The sequence below is a fragment of the Crocuta crocuta genome, unplaced genomic scaffold (genome assembly GCF_008692635.1).
Source record: "Crocuta crocuta isolate KB4526 unplaced genomic scaffold, BGI_CrCroc_1.0 scaffold193, whole genome shotgun sequence".
In the NCBI taxonomy this organism is placed as follows: domain Eukaryota; kingdom Metazoa; phylum Chordata; class Mammalia; order Carnivora; family Hyaenidae; genus Crocuta; species Crocuta crocuta.
The window spans coordinates 6977051-6995450 of NW_027529624.1; the positions used below are offsets into that span (position 1 = coordinate 6977051).

Genomic DNA, 18400 nt, shown 5'->3' on the forward strand with positions numbered 1-18400 from the left:
GAGGGGCTTGAACATAACGGGCTGAGAGCCCAGGCGTCCCCATGTGCCTGCTGTGAGACCCTGGGCGTGTAAACCTGTGCACAGGAGGGAGAGCTTGGATGCTCCGGGGGAGCAAGGGGCTGAGGACGCAGACTCGCGCGTGGGGCCCACGAGCGGAATCACGGGGACACGGGGGCACACGGAAGGCCCAGAGCAGCAAGTACAGGAGCACGTGGGGGCTCCGTCTTGAGGGCTCCCACAAATCCGCTGGGGTGAGAGCCCGGAGCCACGGGGGCCCACGTCTGAGAGTCCGAGGGTCTAGGAGGGCTCAGGATGGGGGGGACCCAGCTCCACTGCAGACACCAGGGTCCCGCCGGAGGCTTCTGAAGTGGGTCAGGCATCCGAGGGGGGTCCTCAGGCCTCGCTGCTGCCGCCGCCACCACCACCGCTGCCGCGCTCCACCCACACAAGGCGGGCCTGCTCCTGCAGGATGCGCCCGCGCACCACCTTGGCCAGCTCCTCGGGGTGGCCCCACGCATGCGCAGGCACCCGCACCCAGGAGCAGGGCAGCTCCCAGAGCGCCGGCTCTGAGCCGCGGCACTGCCGCAGCAGCTCCGAGTCCCGGCAGCCTGGCCGGCCCAGCAGACCCCTGCCGGCAGAGGGGACAGGGGTGGTCAGAGGAGGGGACGGGCACCGGACACCGTCGCAGACAGAGGCAGGGAGGAAGGCGCGTCCAAAGAGGAGGAAGCGCTGGCCCCGCCCCTCCTTACCTGACGACCCGGACGTTCTTCTCGGTCACCTCCACGTGGATGACAATGGGGTAGATGTCGTTCTGGACCAGCTCCCGCACGCCCCGCGCTCCCAGCTCCAACAGGCAGTGCTTTTTCTCAGGGGATGGAGGCTACATGTCACTCCCAGCCCAAGGACGCCCGCTTCCCTGCCCCCCCGACCAGCCCCGAGGCACAGCCCCCTACAGGGTCCTGGGTCCCCGGCGCCAGAACGGCCCCCGCGCCAGAACCGGGAGACATAAGTCACATCCCCACTCTGCACCTCGGCCTCGCCGTGGACAGGATGGAGCTGACCCTACCGCCACCCCCACGTCTGGCCGCCCCCAGCCAGCCCCCGAGTCAGCAGCGAGGCTGGGACGGGGTGGACAGGTGAGGGGTGCCCACCAAACACCTCAAGAGCGACCCACATCCGCCTGCCCCCGCACCCCCTTCCCAGGGGAAGAAACAGGCCTGTCCAAGGGAAGGGACTGGCCCCGCACCTACCTTCCCCACAGACTCCTGGATGGCACGGATCCTGCTACCCAGCCCGGGGGTGGCAGGCTGGGCCTTGGGGGCTCCCGGCGCTGAGGACGAGCACTGTTCCTCCCCACACAGGCTCTCTGCAGAGCAGCAAGAGGCAGGGATGAAGGGCCCACGGGGGCCACCTGGCCCTGCCCTCCCCTCCCCTCCCCTCCGTGGGCCCCCAGGCTCACCTGCCGGGCACACTTGGAAGTCCAGCCGGGAGCTGGGTAGGTCTAGCAGGTTGCGGATGAGCCGGGGTGCCAGGCACTCAGGCAGGAGCACCACAGGGCGCAGGGCGGACACCAGCAGCGGCCGCACCAGGCTGTAGGGTTTGAGGCTCCGCTCTGGCTCTGGGGGGGCAGGGCAGAAGAGGTGAGGGTGCGGGCAGGGCCCCCGCTCCTCCTGCCTGGGGTGGTCAGTCCCCTCGCGCCTCAAAACCCCATCCACTCTTCTCAGGCACCCCATCATTTTTCCCTTCCTAAGCCCTGCCACTGCTCCTTTGTATGCGTGCACGCATGTACACACACACACACACAGCCCCCTCCCGGCTGGGACCACTGCCGGAGCCCAACTCCAGCTCATTCTCCTCTCAACAGCCGGAGACAGGCTGTAAGCCTACAGTCAGATCCCACAAGTCCCCTGCTTTCAGTGTGCCAGTGACCTCCCACGACCCTCAGGAAAGAGGGCACATCGTCCACGTGGGCGACCCAGCCCTGCCAGGGCCGAGAGAGGCAGCGAGTCACGTGCCCCAACACACGGGTCGACTGCCTCCAATCACAGGGCCTCTGCGGGACTCAGGGAGGCCAGAGCCCCAGCCCGGCTCCTCCTGGTCCAGTGAGGCCCCACCCTCCCTTCGGGGCCCAGGTTATACCTTCCCTGGTCCCCAGGAGTGCAGGATCTCCAGCATGCGGTCCCAGGGACCCCGTTCTCCCCTGTGACATGTGTCACACTTCATAACTGTGTTTACAGGTACGACTGTCTGACTGGCAGGCAGCTGCCGCCCCCTGACCGCCCCCTCCCCCACCAGGGCTGTACGCTCCGAGGGGAGGTGCCACTGTGTCCCCTGGACCAGGCACACTTGGTGACACAGCTGGTGTTGGGCACGCACCTGCTGTACGCAGTGTTCTGCCCACGCATCACACAGGGCCGTGCCGCTGTGCCTTTGCACAGCTGTGCCTTGTGCCTGGGACAAACTCCTCTTCATCCCTGAAAACCCTCCCCCATACAGTTTCCCTTCCAGGAAGCCTTCCCTCGACACCATCTTCTTGCCCCTCCGAATTGCTAGTCCCTCATCTGGGCTCCCCCAACCCCTTCTCCCTGATTTGATCCAAGGGCCTCCCCCACTCGGGAAACCCGCCCTGGGATCCTGCTGGTACCTGCCAGCCCATGCGTGTGAGCAACGCAACTACCCCCCGGTGGCCCATGTCCCTGCAGGGGGAGCCTCTCTCAGGCCCCTGGGCATCCTGCTCCCCACCGGAAGCCCCTCAACAGGCCCTTTCAAGCAGAAAGGATCACCAAGGCCAAGGGACCGCCAGCCGGGCGCCCTCCCAGACACCGTGAGCAGCCCAGGATGTGTCTCTGCGGCTGCGCGCTCACCTGGGCAGGGCTCCACCAGCAGCGGCTCCGGAGAATCCCCGACAGAGCCCCCTGCGTGCTTCGGCTTCACCAGCCGGAATTGGTCCAGGGCTCGCTTCTTCAGCTGCGGGAGGGGAGGGGAGAGAGGTGCACCTGAGCACTCAGCTCCACCCCACCCTCGGGTGGGGATGAATGGGACCCACCCTCCCCTGGCAGAAGGGGCCCGGCTGCCCCCTGGGTCAGTCCCAGAGGCCCCGCCCCCTCCCAGCTTTCTCCTGCCACCACGGGGCCCTGCACAGGCCCCCCCCACCTCCGCACCGACAGCTGAGGGCACCCATCCCTAGGCATCCAGGGAAGCAAGCGTGTAGGAGCTAGTTAGAGCCAGAGGAGCCTTAGATCTACAGACAGGGAAACTGAGGCCCAGAGACCAGACCAACCTAAGGTCACATGAGAGACAAACTTTGGAACCTCCTCCAATGAATTAGCAACGTGGCCTCGTGTACAAGAAAAACACCACCGATAAATGACAGCGCTCGTCACACCGGCAGCCAGCAGGTAACGTGATAGACACTAAGCCCCAGATGTCACAGACTCACTGAGGCCTTCTGCCCACGAGGCAGGCAGTGTCAGCCCCCTACTTTCACAGAGGAGGAAACAGCGCCTCGAGGGAGGCTCAGGTGCTCGTCCAAGGTTGTGCGGGCTGGCGCGTGGCAGAGCCGGGATCCGACCCCAGAGAGTCGGGCTCCAGGGCCCAAGTTCTCAGCCCCTCCAGCCTTCTGAGCTCTTACTTGTCTGAGCTTCCCTTTGCCCGTGTGTATGAGGGCGGGGGGAGGCTCACCCAGCCCAGCCCCTACCAGGGCCTGGAGAAACAGGTGGACTACTCTCCGGCCAAGTGCTGACCGTGGCCGGGCTAGCTCCTGGGTACCACGTGCACGCTACCTCTTTAATCGTCTCCACTACCCTGGAGAGTGAGCCCTGCTGTTGCCGTCTGCTGGGCGCATAGTCATGATCCACCACATCCGGGGGAAGGGGCGAGGTGGGGGCCTCCCTCCTCTCCCCCCCAGGGCTATCGGACAAGGGAACCTGACCTCTCCCCTCTGGACCACACCCTTGGCAGCCCCTGGCCCCAGGCCCTGGCCAGCCCGCCCAGCACGGCTTACGTTGCTTCGGGGCCCTCGGTGGTGCCGGCTGGAGGGCAGGCCTTTCTCCTGAACTTCTAGGAGCTGCTGGGCTCTGCAAGGGGGCGGGGGATCCATCATGCATTTGTAGGGAGGAAGGGAGCCCCTCACCTCCTCTCCCTCAGCCCCCTTATCCTGTCCCAGAGGATAGTGACGGACTGCAAGGGAGGGGAAATGCTCCCTGCGGGACCCGCGCCCAGACCCCTGGGTCTGCGTCACCTCTGGTAATTGGGCACAGTGCCCCGGTCCAGGTCCCGCAGAGTCAGGGGGTCGACGCGCGTGCAGAACCACTCCTGCCGCCGCTTGTACGCCGGGTCCACCAGCCGCAGGATCTCCTGGGCCTTCACGCACAGGGCGTGAGGGTCTGCACGCTCGGGCAGGGTGAGGTTGGCGCGAATATAGAAGGGCTCGGTGCTCAGCCCCTTTGTCCAGGCATCCAGGGCCTCGTGGAAGGACTGGCATGCTGGACGGGGCAGGGCAGGGGCAGGAGGGATTGAGTAGAGGATCGGCCTCAGGCCCCATCACGCCCCTTTCAAGGCCTGGGCTGTCAGAACGCTCCCCTCCCCCTCCTAAAGTGAGAGTCTGAGGCCTGCAGAAGACAGGGACCTGCCGAGGCTACCAAGCCCGCTAGGAACAGAGCCAGGCCTTGAACCCGGGTCTCTGGACCCCTGTCTGGTACTCCTTCCACTGCAGGCTCCTTACGCAGGAGACAACGGACACCCAGCAAGGGCGAGCAGTGGGGGAGGGAAGAGCACAGCTGAGAGGCCTCGGTTGTCCCCCCTGCACCACGGGCTGGACAAGCCCTCCCGTGGGCTCTCAGCTCTGACGTTCTGGGGCCCAGGAGTCCTGGTTCCTCTGCTCTTGGCCAGACTTACCCTTGAAGTCCATCAGGAAGGGGACTGTGGACACCTGGTTCCAGGGCAAGGTTCTCTGCTGGGCCTCACCTTCCAGGCCTGCCCCCTCCAAGCCACCAGCCTCCGCCCTTGGCTGGAAAAGAAACCCAGGCAGGCAGGGGGAGGAAGTGAGCTTCCCAGGGCGCCACAACCCCGTGGCTGAAGGAAGACTGGGGTGGGGGCGGCATGTCCTGTAATTCAGACACCCCCGCCTCCCAGGGTGGGAGGTGTCTGACCGGCCCCCTCCCCCATCAATAGGACGCCTCACCCAGGCTGGCGCGCTCTGCTCTTTCCCATGCCTGACGCTGGGGATCCGTCCAGGCCCCACCCACTTAAGATTTAATTTACTGCGGGCAGGGGTAGGCCACCCTGGGTGTCATCTCTGAGCCTGCCTCTGCTTTGGGTCAACCCCCCAGAAACGCCCCCCAGTGACCCAGATCGACCAATCAGAGGGCGTCCAGCCCCAGCTAATGTGTCGGCTCCGCCCCCAACTCAGAGGGGCGGGGTCTCACCTCTCTCGGCTCCACCCTGGCCGACCCTGGCCCAGACAGAACCCTCCGCACCACGGTGCCAGACCAGCTATCCCCAAGGAATGACAGGCCATCTGGGCCCTTGTCCTGGGGCTCAGGCCCGCCCGGGGGGCTCCGGCAAGACACTCGGATGGCCAGAGACCTGGGAAGAGAGAAGGAAAACAGGAGTTCAGTCTTTTGACTCCATTCAACATTCTTGGGAGAACCACAGCAATTCCTCANGCCCTTCCCCCTCTCTTCTGCCTGGCAGGTTCTGCTCAGCCTTCAACACTCAGATCCAAAGCAACCCCTGCCTCCCAGACCCCTGTGGGGGGCGAGGCAAAGCTTCCTAGCTTCCTTCAGGGCCGCACCCCCTGCACTTCTTTGGAAAGGACACCCTCAGAACCAGCCCGCCTGTCGTGCTCAGCTCTGGGTCCCGAGCACCAAACACAGCATCTGACACAGAGCAGATGGCACATACAAGCTCGTTACGTTCACAGTTTTTGGGGGGGGGGGTCACCGTTAGAACACAACACAGACCAGAGATGGGTGCAGCCGGCCGTGGGAGCACCGAGGGGAGCAGCTTCCCAGAGGAAGAGGCAGCGGGGCTACCGGGCGGTGAAGAATAGAGGCGCTTCAGGAATAGACAGAGAGGAGGTGGTGCTCCGGGCTGAAGGGCTGGCAAGGGCAGAGGTGTGGAGGGCAGAATACGGGCTGTGCGGAAGGATTGAAGAACAGCAGTGCCAACAGCAGCAAACTCTCACCGAGAACTCCGCGTGTGCCCCACGCCGTGCTAAGCTCTTTGCCCTAATTAGCTAATTTCACATCATGGGAAATGGCTCCCAGAAAAGGCAAGCGGAAGCCCGCCTGTGGAGGGCACAGAATGAAGGCAGTGGAAACCACAGACAGTTCAGACAAAGCGTCACCCAGATCCCCATCGTGGAAGGGTTCTTCCCGTCCCTGGATAAGAACCTAAGCACCGGTGAGGCCCCATGGCCGGCTCAGAGACAACTGCCTGGGATTCCCTTCCGTGACGCCCTCCAGCCCCCCCTCCATGGCCAGAGGGTTAGGGAAGAAGAGAAGCCAGAGTCCTCAGGGGAGAGGCCCAAGCTTCCCCCGCCCCACNCACCCACCCTGGCAACTGCTGCCCGCGGCCACACTGCCCCCTGCTGTCGGCCCAGGGAGCACAAGGCTACAGGGACTTCAGTCATGGTCAGCTCGCGTGCGGAGGCAGTGATATTTGGCCCCAGGGGCCTTCCTCACTCCTGCCTCCTCATTTAAAACAANCCTTCGTAGGCTCCTTGAGCCCCGGGACTGGCCGGACCGCGTTGCAGAGATGGGAGGCCAGAGGCTGGGCCCGGCTGTGCTGCCCAGTGGCCGGAGAAACACAGTCCCACTCCAAACCCCAGCCTTAGCTGCGCCCCAGATTTGGCCAAGCAGCTCTGCTCAATTCGGTCACCACATCCACAAAGACAGCACAGTGAGACACTCCCTCCCACTGCAGGGGGGGGGGGCAGGGGGGGCGGGGGTGTGTGTGAGGGCAGGACAAATCTAACGTTGATGCAGGTGGAGGTGGAGACCAGAGGCCTCCTGGGAACTTCCAGCCCCGGCCTGGCCCCTACGAGGGCTGGGAAATTCACAAGGTCACAAGCAGGGCTGTTTTTTATTGGAATAGAATAGAAAACGTAAACCAGCCTCCCGTCAAGTAAATCCAACTATTGTCTCGTGATCCTTTTGTTTTGGGCAAGTGTCCTGGGTTTCAGTTACGGTGGGGTAGAGTCAGAGGCGTCTGAAAAAAGGGGCACTAGAGGGACCCTGGGCCTGGCTGCTCAGCCTGTGGTCCTTAACAGCCCCCCGCTGCCTCCACCTACCTCACCGTAGGACTCAAGGAATCAAGAGGGGGAATGCTCTTAGAACAGTGCCCCAGGAGATTACCCAGCTACCGTGATCAGGTGGGACGTGAAACAAGTCCCCACTCCGAGGCCGGGGGTTTCCCCACCTGTTTCAAAGCCACGGACAACTGAGCATCAGGGCTTCCCCAGGAGAGAGCCCAGCAGGCAGCCTGCACTGAGACCTTCCTGGTACCACCTGATCGCCCCGTGCCCCCTAACCCGGTACACCACTCCCACCCCCATTCCAGCAGCAGGGCAATGCCTGCGCCACCCCAAGTTTTCAGGCTCTCCCTGCCAAGCCGGCTCAGGCGCCGCCTCCTTCAGGACACCCCTGCCCAACTTCCTGAGGGACCCAGTGGCTTCTTTGAGGCTCCACAGTCCCCCTGGGGAAGGGGGCAGAGTCCGCCTGGCGGCTTCCTGGGGCCAAGTCCAATTGGGTCCCTCTCTGCACCAGGCCTCAGCAGACAAGGGGATGAGGGAAGAGAGAGGAACACGGGGCAGGGAGGGTAACGGGGGGCAGGGGGGCTGCCTGCTCCAATCTCTGGACTCCTGGGTCTCTCTAGCAACAGAGTCTGACCGACCCCACCCCTCCCCCAGTGTCGTCAGGAATCAGGTCATTGAGAGGGAAGCGGGGCCATTCCTTCCCTCTGCCAACCCTGAGCAGCGATGGCCAGGGAAGCCTCGACGAATGCTCCCCTCCCCCAGTGCACTGTGGGCAGATCTCTGGGCAGCGCGCGTGACCACTCTGCCCCAGACCAAAGCTCAGACTCAAGCTCGCCACAGAAATTCACTAATTTGATCCCCCCCACAGCCCCATGAGACCCACCTGTCAGGCCCACGTCAGAGAAGAAGGAAACTGAGGCACAGGGGAGTTATAACCCGACAAAGGTGGGCCAGCCAGGAGGTGGTGGAGTTGAGCAATAACCTGTGCAGAGCCTCTCTCTGCGAGGACGGGGGGTACCAGCGTGTCCCTGTGACCCGAGGGGCGGGGCCCTGCCAAGGAGACCCCACACGGACCCTCATCTAGTGGCCCTCGCCCAGCACTCGCCCCTCAGCGCCCCACTTGCGCTCTCTGGCCCTTCCTCACACTGTCTCCAACCTGTCCGTCTGTCCGCCCAGCACACCGACTGTCTAGCATCCCCTGTCCTGCCCCAAGGCCCCCGGTGCCCAGAAGGGCAGGGGAGGCCGGGTGGCTGCAAAGGTCCAGCACAGGGTGAGCTCGCACCACGAGCGTGCGCTGAAAGCTTGGCCAGAGGGAAGGTCCGAAGGAATCCCTGACTCCACCACCCAGTGGCCTTGAGACACATTCCCGGCTCTCCCTGGGCCTCATTCTGGTCATCTGTATAATGAGGCTAAAAAACACCCACCGAGCCGGGCTCCTCGGAGAACCAAGCAACAGCAGTAATGCTAACAGGGAAGAGCGAGAACTACCGCTCACTCTGAGCCAGGCGCAGTGCAAATCACTCTGATGGGAACCCTGAAGCCCACACGACCCCATTTTACAGAGCAGGAAACCGAGGCACTGGGAAATGTAGTGACTCGCCCGAGGCCCCTCTGTAGCAAGCGACAGAGCAACAGTGTCTGTTCTTTGCCACCGTGCTCTTTGTGCGATAGGACTGTCCCAGGGCACGCGCAGGCGGCACCCCTGCACCGGCCAGGCTCTCCCTCCCTCCCTCCCCGCCCCTCTGTCCACATCTTTTTCTCTCCGTGCACCACCCCTGCCGCTACCCCAATGTGTGTCCTTCCCCGCAGCTCCCTCCTCCCCAGGAACCACAGAGGTGGCCCACGATCACATGGGGGGCGGGGACTGGGCCAGACCTCCTGCTCTGGTACCCCCTGGACGGCAGCCAGGACCCCTGCGGCAGGCAGAGCGGAGCTGGAGGAAGGGCCAAGGCAGGCAGGAAGGGAGGCGCCTCCGCCCCTTCCCCTAGAAGCATGTCCTGCACAGGGAGAAACAATGTCGCACTGAGCCTGCTGCAGGAGGGAGGGCGGGAGTGGGGGCAGGGGCCTGGACGCGGGCCCAGCCGGGCTGCCTCAGGCCCCTGGTCCTGTTCCACCCCTAGCTGTCGTGTTACCCGCCCCCTGTATCCAGCACTCCCACGTTCCAGCTCTGACATTCAGGGCTTCCCATGCCCTTCCCCAAACCCAAATCTGATGAGGTCACTGTGGGCCTCGGCCTTGGCACCTTCCAGCTGTGTGACCTCAGGCAAGTTGCTTAACCTCTCTGAGCCTCAATGTTCTCCTCTATAAAACACCCACCTCCCAGGACAAATAGAATGCTATGAGGCCGCCAGCAGCCAGCCTCATATTTAGTAACAGCCAAATCTTGCTGCGTCTCCCAGAGTTTACCAGGCAAAGTCCACACATTCCCACCTGACTCATCTGGCCAGCCTGACGCATGAGGCCTGCCCCGGCCCCCTCCTGCTCCGGCTCCAGGCACCGCCGAGCTCCAGGCCATCACTGGACAGCCTTTGGCCTCTGCTCTTCCCCAGTCACCCAGCTGCCTTCCCCATCTGGAGTTCAAAGGCCACGTTCTCAGCTCCTCCGTCACCTGCATTCCCGAGATCCACCAGCGAGCCTGACCCCAGGGAGGCCAGAAACACTTCGCCTGCAGTGCACCCTGGGCCCCCGTGTGCTTCATGACTCCTGTCGCCGGCCTGGGGCCAGCCCAGCAGAGCTCCCACGACGGCCCCACCCCACCCACGGCGCGAAGCTTTGCTGGGAACTTGGGGCCAGGAGAACGGCAAGCAGAGGGTCCATACGAGTAACGACTAGCATTTACTGAGCACCTACTTAACTGCTAGCAAAGCAGGGCACTTTACTGACGCAAGCCCTCAACCCCAAAACACCCCCATGCAGGAGAGATCGCTGACCACCTTTAGCAGATGAGGAAACGTGGAGGCCGAACGAGAGGGGAAGTGACCAGCCCGTCACCCAGGCAATAAGCAGCAGTGACGGGATTTGAAACAGCTGTCTGTCTAAAAGGCCTAATGTTCTAGAGCTGCATGAGGCTACGGCTGAACTGCTGTCCCTCTCAGCCTCTCATCCTGCTCCCAGGGTCTGACACCGCCCCTCACCCCCTCACCCCTCTCCCATGGTCTGACACCGCCCCTCACCCCCTCATCCCACTCCCAGGGTCTGACACCGCCCCCAGCTCCTCACCCTGCTCCTGGGGTCTGACACCGCCCCCACCCAGCCCTGCCCAGCCCTCCACCTCCCCAGGCAGCTACAGTACCTGTTAAGGAGATCCAGACCACAGCCTCTGGCCAGGAAGCCATCTGACTTCCCAAAAGGCCACACGCTATCAGAGGACGAGGAGGAGGAGAGACCAGGAGACCACGGTTTAAGCGTCACACTCCCTGGGAGGGGGGAGGGGGGAGGAAGAATGAGGTTCTGGGGCTCCGGACCGAGAGACCAGGGCAAGCCGGGGCCCGGGAGAAGCAGGTGAGGCACTCAAGCCCAGGGGCTGCCCAGGACCTTGGCAGGCGTGAGGCCCCAGGAACACACTGCACCCACTGGGCTCGGGGCTGGGCCAAGGCCAAGGTGACCCTTCAGTTCCCTGGGAGAGGAGGGAGGGAGGGGCTGGGACTGAGCAGCACAGCGCAGCCAGGCTGGGAGAGAGGAGCGGGCCTAGGCTCCGGGTGAGCGGCGTGGCCCAGCTCCCCAGGGGCCTCCGGGGCAAGGGGGGGGGGGGTCTCAGGAGGGGGACACAGGTAAGGGCAGAGCAAGCAGCACAGACCTCAGGTGGGCTGGAAAGCCACCCCCCCACCAGGAGCCCTCCCCACAGAGTCCCCGAGGGCCATTACCTGTGATATCCGACATGCTGCTGAAGGACCTGGGGGGTTGGGGGGGGGCAGGGGAGACAGGAGCTGAGGCCCAGGGGGCCCTCTGCCCCAGTCCCCCGGCCATCAAGAGGTCCTGCCACCCCCAAGCATTGGCAGGCTACAGCCAAGGCAGCGGTCCCAAGCACCGGGCACTGTGCCAACCAGTGCTCCCCGAAACTCACAGGGCCAGAGGCTAATGTCCTGACCTCCACCCCACGCCCCTCCCCCTAGAATGCCTGCCCTTGAATGCCACCCCCTCCTGGAAGCCTCCCTTGACTTCTCACCCCCGCTTTCTGCCTCTGTCATTTGTGACTCCCATACACACCGTGACTTCATCACACCCCCTGGTCACGGCGGGCTCACTCCTCCGACCAATTAAGCCCGCACTGGCCATAGCCTCTGGCGCCTGGCATCCATAAGGGAACAGAGCCAGGGCAACTTACAGGGGAGAAGTCGTGACGGGGACGCATACCAGGATGCAGGACCTCCCCTGTCCTTGGTCTTGCGACCAGCAGATAGAGCCCCGTTTTTCTGAACGCTGCTTGCTGCTCGTCTGCACCTGGGGCCTGGCTTTCTAGCCTGAGGTCCCTGACCCCTTGGAACGTTCTCCACGCCCCCTAGTCCAGAACCATCCAGAACCATCCAGAACCAGTCCAGACCCAGGTTTCCTCCTGGGTTTAGGATCGCTGAGGCTTGACCTCCAGTGTCTTCTCCCAGGATGCTCAGCAGGCGAGAAGCCCACTGTGCCTTTTGGCCTTGTCTTCGCCCCTGACCTGGGTCATGGCTGTGACCTCAGCCATTTAAGGGCAGTGAAGGGAGGTGCCTGCCTAGCCCTGATGCCGATGCTGGCGCTAGGGATTCTGGGAGGCGGGTGCGTTGAGAATTAGCAGTAACATCCCCCTGAGCCTCGAATGCTTTCCCCCCATCCGGTTTACCTCTTAGGGGGCGCGGGGTCCTCCTCACGCTGCCGGCGGAGGATGGAGCCGGCGCTCGGGGGGAAGGGCAGGATAGAGAGCCGGTTGATCTCCTTCTCGCTGTCTGTGGCCTCCTCCTGCCAAGGACGTGCACGACGGGGCCTGGGTCACCTCCACCACGCCCCCCCCACCTCAACACGCCTACTTTGTGCCCATTCCCCAGATGACAAGTAGGGCCCGGGGTGGAGGCGTGGTGTCTGCAAGAGTACAGGGGGGATCCCAGGCTCCTGGCACCTGGGCCCAGCACTGAGCTGGCTCCGGGCGAGCCTGAACGGGGCACTTGGCCTTCCCGGGCCTCAGTGTCCTCCCACGAGAAACGGAACTATCGGCAAACTGGAAAGCACCCCCAGGTCAGTAATCCTGTTACACGAGCACTACTGGTACCCGCGCCCCACCCCCGCTGCACTCGGGGAGGGCAGGCGTCTTACCGAGGTGTGGGGCTCAGATCCCCCGGTGACCGCAGCTCCTTCCGGGCCTCCCAGCAGCGGGGGGAACTCGCTCAGGCTCCAGGTGCTGCTGAGGTTGGAGCAGAGGGAATGGGAAGACGCACAGGCCTGGCAGTAGAAGGGGGAGGGAGGAGGTGAGCAGCGCAGGGCAAGGGCCAGCACCATGGAGGCGGCAGAGAACAAGCCGGATCGATCCCTGCCCTCCGTGGAGCTCACGGCCCAGAAAAGGCTGACCACAGACACACAGGCAGATTAAGGAAATAACCCCAAACTGTCAAAGAGACCAGGGGAAGAAGGTGCCCAGGGTGGGGAAGGCACTCCAAAGGGCCCACCCAGCCTGGGGGCATCAGAGTGCTTTCGACCCAACGATGATAAGTAGGTGTTAAGCAGATAAAGTTGGGGAGGACAGTCTAGGCAGCTGGAATGGTATGTGCAAAGGCCCTGCGGCAGGACTGTGACACTGGCCAGGAATTAAAAGGCTGTGACCCAGAGAAGAGGCTAGAGGTAGGAAGGGGCCTACCCTTTGGGCCTCTAGGGCCTGATAAGGGGCTCGGTCTTTCCCTAAGAGCAAAAAAGCCACTGAGGATTTTAAAAAGTGAGAAGTGACAGATTCACGCTTCCTTTGTTCTGTTCCTCCAGGCTCCATGCATCAAACACTGGGCTCAGGGATCATCTTCAAGCAAACCCAAGATAGGAAAAGGCAGAGCTCCAGACAGAGGTGCAAGGACTCATATCTGGTCGATGAGGGGTGCCGGCTGGCTGTGTGAACTTGGGCAAGCCCCTGACACTCTCCGGGCCCCATAGGGTGAGGGGGTTGGACTAGCCAGTCTCTGAGTGGCTTTCAGGCCCTCATACAGCTGGCTTTCTTCCGGAGTATCCAAAAACAAACCCGAAAACAATTTGAAACTATTCTCTTTTTTTTACGTCAAACTATTCCTAGTGCCAGGAGCAACCCCAGAAACTCAAGAGACCCTTTCCTGTCGCCCGACCCACACCCAGGCCAGCTGAAAGTTCCACCGGACCTGCACAGTCCCCGCCCCGCCCGAGAGCTCCCTCCCAGGCCAGCGCCTCCTTGACCCAGGGCGAGGGTCCGCCAGCACCCACACGTTTCCTCCGGGAACCTGCGTCTTCCCGAGCCCAGCTGAGGGAGCCCAGTGGGTCCCGCCGGAGCCCCACCCGCAGGCGGAGGGGTCCCAGCCTTCCCACCCGAGCTCCTGGCCGCCTGACCCCGCTCACCTTGAGGCAGGAGCCCCCCTGGGCCCGCTGCAGCTGTGCTTCCAGCAGGGCCTTGGCCCCCTCCAGGCTGGTGAGCGTGGTCAGCAGCTCGTCGCGCTCTGCCTCCAGGCCTCGCACCTGCTTGCGGTACTGATCCTTCTCGATGAGGCTCTGTGAGTACTGCAGCTGGACCCGGTCGCGGCTCTGGATGGCCTGGGGAGGGAGGGCGGGGAGGAGGGTGGGTGCAGGAGCCAGGCTGGCCCTGGCCACCCTTGGGGGGGCGGGGAGCGGCACGAGACTAGCCGCGGACGTGGAGTAAGCACTTCCCGGGTGCCAGGCCCTGTGCTGCACATCAGGCCACCCCATCTTCCCGCCGGCTTTCCAAGGTGGAGATTCTCTTTGTCCCCATTTTGCAGACGGCCCAGCCGGCAGGCACAGAGCGGGGAGCCGAAGTCAGGTGGTGCAGGTGTGGGTCCAAGCCCTTACTGTTTCCCCGAGGGCAACTTAAGCCTCTTCTGGGAAACCTCCTGCCTCGGCCTTTACACAGCCTCCCAGCTACTGGAGGAAGCGGGGTTCGAACCCAGCCCACTCCACCCAAGGTGCTTTCCCCCACCACGAAGACAAGGGTCCCTGGGAGCCGAGCCAGGGCCGGGACCCACCACCCAATGTCTCAGAAGGAGCGGGGGCCCAGAGGTGGTGCAGATTCCCGCCCCCATCCCCACCCCCTGGGTCACCTGCACCTTCCCCTGGCCCAGCAGGGGGCCCTGAGGCCCTTTCTAACATGGAGACTTCCACTTCTCTTGTAGGATTCGAACCTGGGGCAAGGACAGCACCTCCTGCCCCTCCCCCTGCGAGGGGAGCCCTATATGAGGAGCCACCTGGAGGAAACGGCTCACCAGGTGGCCTCAGGAGATGACAGCCGCGGCACCCAGGACCTCCGAGCCAGAACTGCGGCGAATTTCTTCACCAGCAAATATTTGCAAGCACCTCCCTGTGTAGGAAGGATGGGTGCCGGGACCCCCTCTCCTGAACCAGGAGCTCAGATGAGGCAGGTGTGTTGGGGGTGCAGGGGGCAGGCTGAGCGGCCTACTCGCCCCTCCTGAAGCAAACAGCGCGCCAGGTGAAAGTCTCCGGCTCCTGTCCTGGCCCCGCCACCTTCTCCTGTCTTCCCCTGTAGCAGCAGGGGCCGGACTCACCTGGTCCCGCTCCTTTTCCACCTCCTCCAGCTGGGCCAGGACAGTGGCCATGCGGTGCTTGTACAGATCACAGTCCTTCTGCAGCGCCCGGTGCTTCAGCCTCAGGTCTTCCATCTCCTGCAAGTACTGCGGGGGCCGGGCGGGGAGGGGCGGGGCAGGGAGGGGCGGTGCAGGGAGTGCCTGGCTCAGACCACAGGCCCCTGGACTTAGGCAAGCCCACCCGCAGGTGCCAGGCAGGTCCAGGGAGAGAGGCCTGAGCCTCAATAACAAGCATCCCACCTCCCCGGCTGAAAGGCCTGGACCCCAGACTGACATCGCCTCCCTGAGCCTCAGTTGCCTAAACTGTAAAATGGGGGCAACAATACCAATGGTACCCTCCCAGCCAGCCTCGGCCTCCGCATTTGAACTGCAATCTGGCCCCTTACCCTGCTGCTCTCAGGAAGGAAGCAGGGAACCAGGCAGGGGGGAGGGGAGGGTGAGAAGTGGACCCTACCTTGTCCCGCAGCTCCTCAGCCCACTGTAGCTCCCCCTGCACCGCATGCAGCTTCTGACACAGCTCCTGCCTGCTGTCTTGCGCCTCCCGCCAGTCATGCTCCAGGATGTCAAGGAGGATGCGCTCTGAGCCGGGGGCCCCCAGCCTGCCGGCCTCCTGGGGGTCAGAGTTCAGAAGCCACCGCCTCAGCCTCCAGCCCAGGGCCCTTGACTGTGGCAGGAGGGAGTGGGGGGGCTGGGGGGTGGGACACACAGGCCTCCTTGCTCCCTCAGGCCTGCCCCATCAGCACCACCACCTTGCCCTCTGGCCTTGACCTCTCTGGACCTCTGTTTCCCAGTCTGGAGAGTAGGTGTGGCCCACAGCCCCGCTCCCCCTCCCCGGGGAACATCTGGGGTGGAAATGAAGTAAGTGGATGAGGGCGTGCTTGCACAAGCTGGCCCGGATTTTATTCTTAAACAAGCACCGGGCCTCTCACTCTTGCTCTGGCCCCCACCCATCGCCCAGGGCAGCAGATGGGCGCTTCCTGTGCCCCTCCCCAGCCCATCCCCCACACACACGGGGTCTCCATGGGGGCGGAGCCTGGCCCAGGCAGGTGGACCCTGGGCCTGAGATCCAGCCCACAGAGCCGCACCCCGCACCTCCAACCCCAGGAAATGCAGCAGGGCCCTGGCTCCCATCCCCCACTTCCTGCGTGGAACACGGGCCAGGCCCCCTGAGCTGCCACTGACCTGTCAGGGGGACACCCAGCCAGGCCCAGGGCCATCCAGACCTCAGGGCTCTGAACCTTTCCAGGGCCACAGACTCCTTTACAAATCTGAGGAATGCCGAAGGGGGTGGGGGGGGTGCCTCTCTCCCCACAAAAATGTTCACACACAGAATCAGCTGCACGGCTTCAGGGAGTTCAGAGACCTCCTGGGGTCACCCCCGGGGCCCACACCACACACCCAGGGAGAGCTGAGCACCAGGAGCCCCCCCCACCCCACCCCTGCTCAGAGCTTCAGACAAGAGGCTAGCCAGGATTCTGTCTCTGGTTCTAGAATCCTCATTCTCCGGGTCTCAGGAGGCTGGGGGACAGCAGGCAGTCTGACCCCCTCACCCCCCCACCCCGGGTCGCTGCCCCTCGCACCTGCGGCAGCCCCTCCTGCAGCTCCTGCAGCGAAGCCGTCAGCCGCTGGTTCTCAGCGCGCAGCTCCGAGACCAGGTCCGCGCCGTCTGGCTCCTTGTCCCTCTCCTTGTCCTCGGACGCAGGGAGCTGCCCCCTGGCCCTCCGCAGTAGGGTGCACTCCTCCTCCAGCCGGCTCACCTTGAGCTTGAGCTGATCCACCTGGGGCCCAAGACATGGGTCAGCCCAGGGAGGGGCCGCCAGCAGGGCCACGGGGAGAGGCTCTGCTCTCCCGACTCCTGGTGCCTCTGGGGTCCCCTGAGCAGGAGTCCTCCCCGGGCTGGGCCGGGGAGTCCCAGAGAAGGCGCTGCCAGGGCTTTGGGGCGGGCTCAGCGCATCCCAACCAGCCCCTCTGCCCCACAGCCGGGACACAGAGCCCAGGCAGCTCAGCCGGGGCCAGCAGGGCAGAGGAGGAGGGCCACACCAGCAATCGGGGGAGCCGGGGTCCGGGCCCAGCTCTGCCTCTAACCCAGCGTGACCTGGGCAGGCCAGGGCCCCTCTCCGTGCCTCAATCTCCTCACTGGTAAAATGGGCCCTTTTAATCTGCCTGCTCCACACCCTACCTCCCAAAGTGACTGCGAGAACCCACAGAGACAGGGTGGGGGGAGGAACCTGGGGGGCTCAGTCAGTTAGGTGTCCGACTTCAGCTCAGGTCATGATCTCATGGTTCTTGAGTTCGACCCCCCCGTCGGGCTCGGTGCTGACAGCTCAGAGCCTGGAGCCTGCTTCAGATTCTGTGTCTCCCTCTCTCTCTGCCTCCCCCCCTGCTCACACTCTGTCTCTCTCTCTCAAAAATAAATACTAAAAAAAAATAAAAATAAAAATAAATGAATACATAAATGAAATGAATAAACATTAAAAATTTTTAAAATAAATAAATGTTAAAAAAAGGTTAAAAAAAAAGAGTTCAACAAGACGCTAGATGGGTAGAGGCCCTCAAACTACCAGAGGCCGTAGAGCTGCCAGGGGTGTGACAGTGGCTGCCTTCACAGCCTTAAGTAAGATCCTGGAACCCCAACCGGCCGCCAGGTTACTGCGTGTAGCCAGGAGCTGGCCCCGGTGGGGGGCGGGCGGCTGTGCAGTGGCCTGGCCGAGAGTGACACGCGCACACCACTTGCTAGATTATCAGTGCCCTTGGCCAGGGTCACTTTTCGCGTGAGGTCTGAGGCGTCTGGACAGTGACATGAGCGGCAGCAGGTGGCCGGCCACAAAATGAAGTCACAGCCGGGATAAGGGCACAATGACTTCTGGTGCTGTGCGCAGGCGTGTCAATGTCTGAAGCCACAGGAGTGCCCCGGCCTCTCTTGGAAAACGGCGTGTAGCCCCGCCCCCTGAGAGGCAGGCACGCCACCCACCCACACACACACCATGGGGGTCTGGGTGCTGGGTCAGGCAGCTCCGCTCCTCCTCCACAAAGGACTCAGAAAGAAATTCATGACTCGCACATTCCTTTCCCCTCACAAAACACGCTTTGTGAAGCGCCAGAGACAGACAGCTAGTTACAAGGGCCAAGTGTAGTCACACCCTCTCCCTCGAACCTTGGCCACACACCACGGCCTCGGGCCTGACCCGCGGCCAGCAGGCGCCCCTGATGAGTTCAGAGGACAGGGCACTGGGGAGCCTCCCCGGAGCCCCAGGAAACACGGATGCGTTCAATCCTGGTGTACAAGCTCACTCAGCACAAAATTATAGCGTGCGGTCCTCAAGTTTATGTTGCTCAGAAATAACAGCTCGTTAAATTTGCACCTTATAAAACGCGGTATTAAATCACGGCC

General features: G+C 63.3%; 1 protein-coding gene across 1 annotated transcript in view; it reads right to left on the minus strand.

The window, feature by feature from the left end:
• Positions 1-6: 6 nt before the first annotated feature.
• Positions 7-18400, minus strand: part of CARD10 (caspase recruitment domain family member 10) — a 26053-nt gene continuing 7659 nt past the window's right edge. The window contains exons 5-21 of the mRNA XM_077761969.1: positions 16590-16787; positions 15464-15619; positions 14971-15096; positions 13796-13987; positions 12542-12667; positions 12075-12190; positions 11122-11150; positions 10551-10674; positions 5427-5586; positions 4897-5008; positions 4241-4484; positions 4004-4076; positions 2865-2967; positions 1460-1618; positions 1251-1366; positions 750-865; positions 7-628 (exon numbers count right to left, since the gene is read on the minus strand). Of these exons, the coding sequence (XP_077618095.1) occupies positions 394-628; positions 750-865; positions 1251-1366; positions 1460-1618; positions 2865-2967; positions 4004-4076; positions 4241-4484; positions 4897-5008; positions 5427-5586; positions 10551-10674; positions 11122-11150; positions 12075-12190; positions 12542-12667; positions 13796-13987; positions 14971-15096; positions 15464-15619; positions 16590-16787 (2385 nt within the window). The 3' untranslated portion in view covers positions 7-393. The remainder of the gene's footprint in view (positions 629-749; positions 866-1250; positions 1367-1459; positions 1619-2864; positions 2968-4003; positions 4077-4240; positions 4485-4896; positions 5009-5426; positions 5587-10550; positions 10675-11121; positions 11151-12074; positions 12191-12541; positions 12668-13795; positions 13988-14970; positions 15097-15463; positions 15620-16589; positions 16788-18400) is intronic.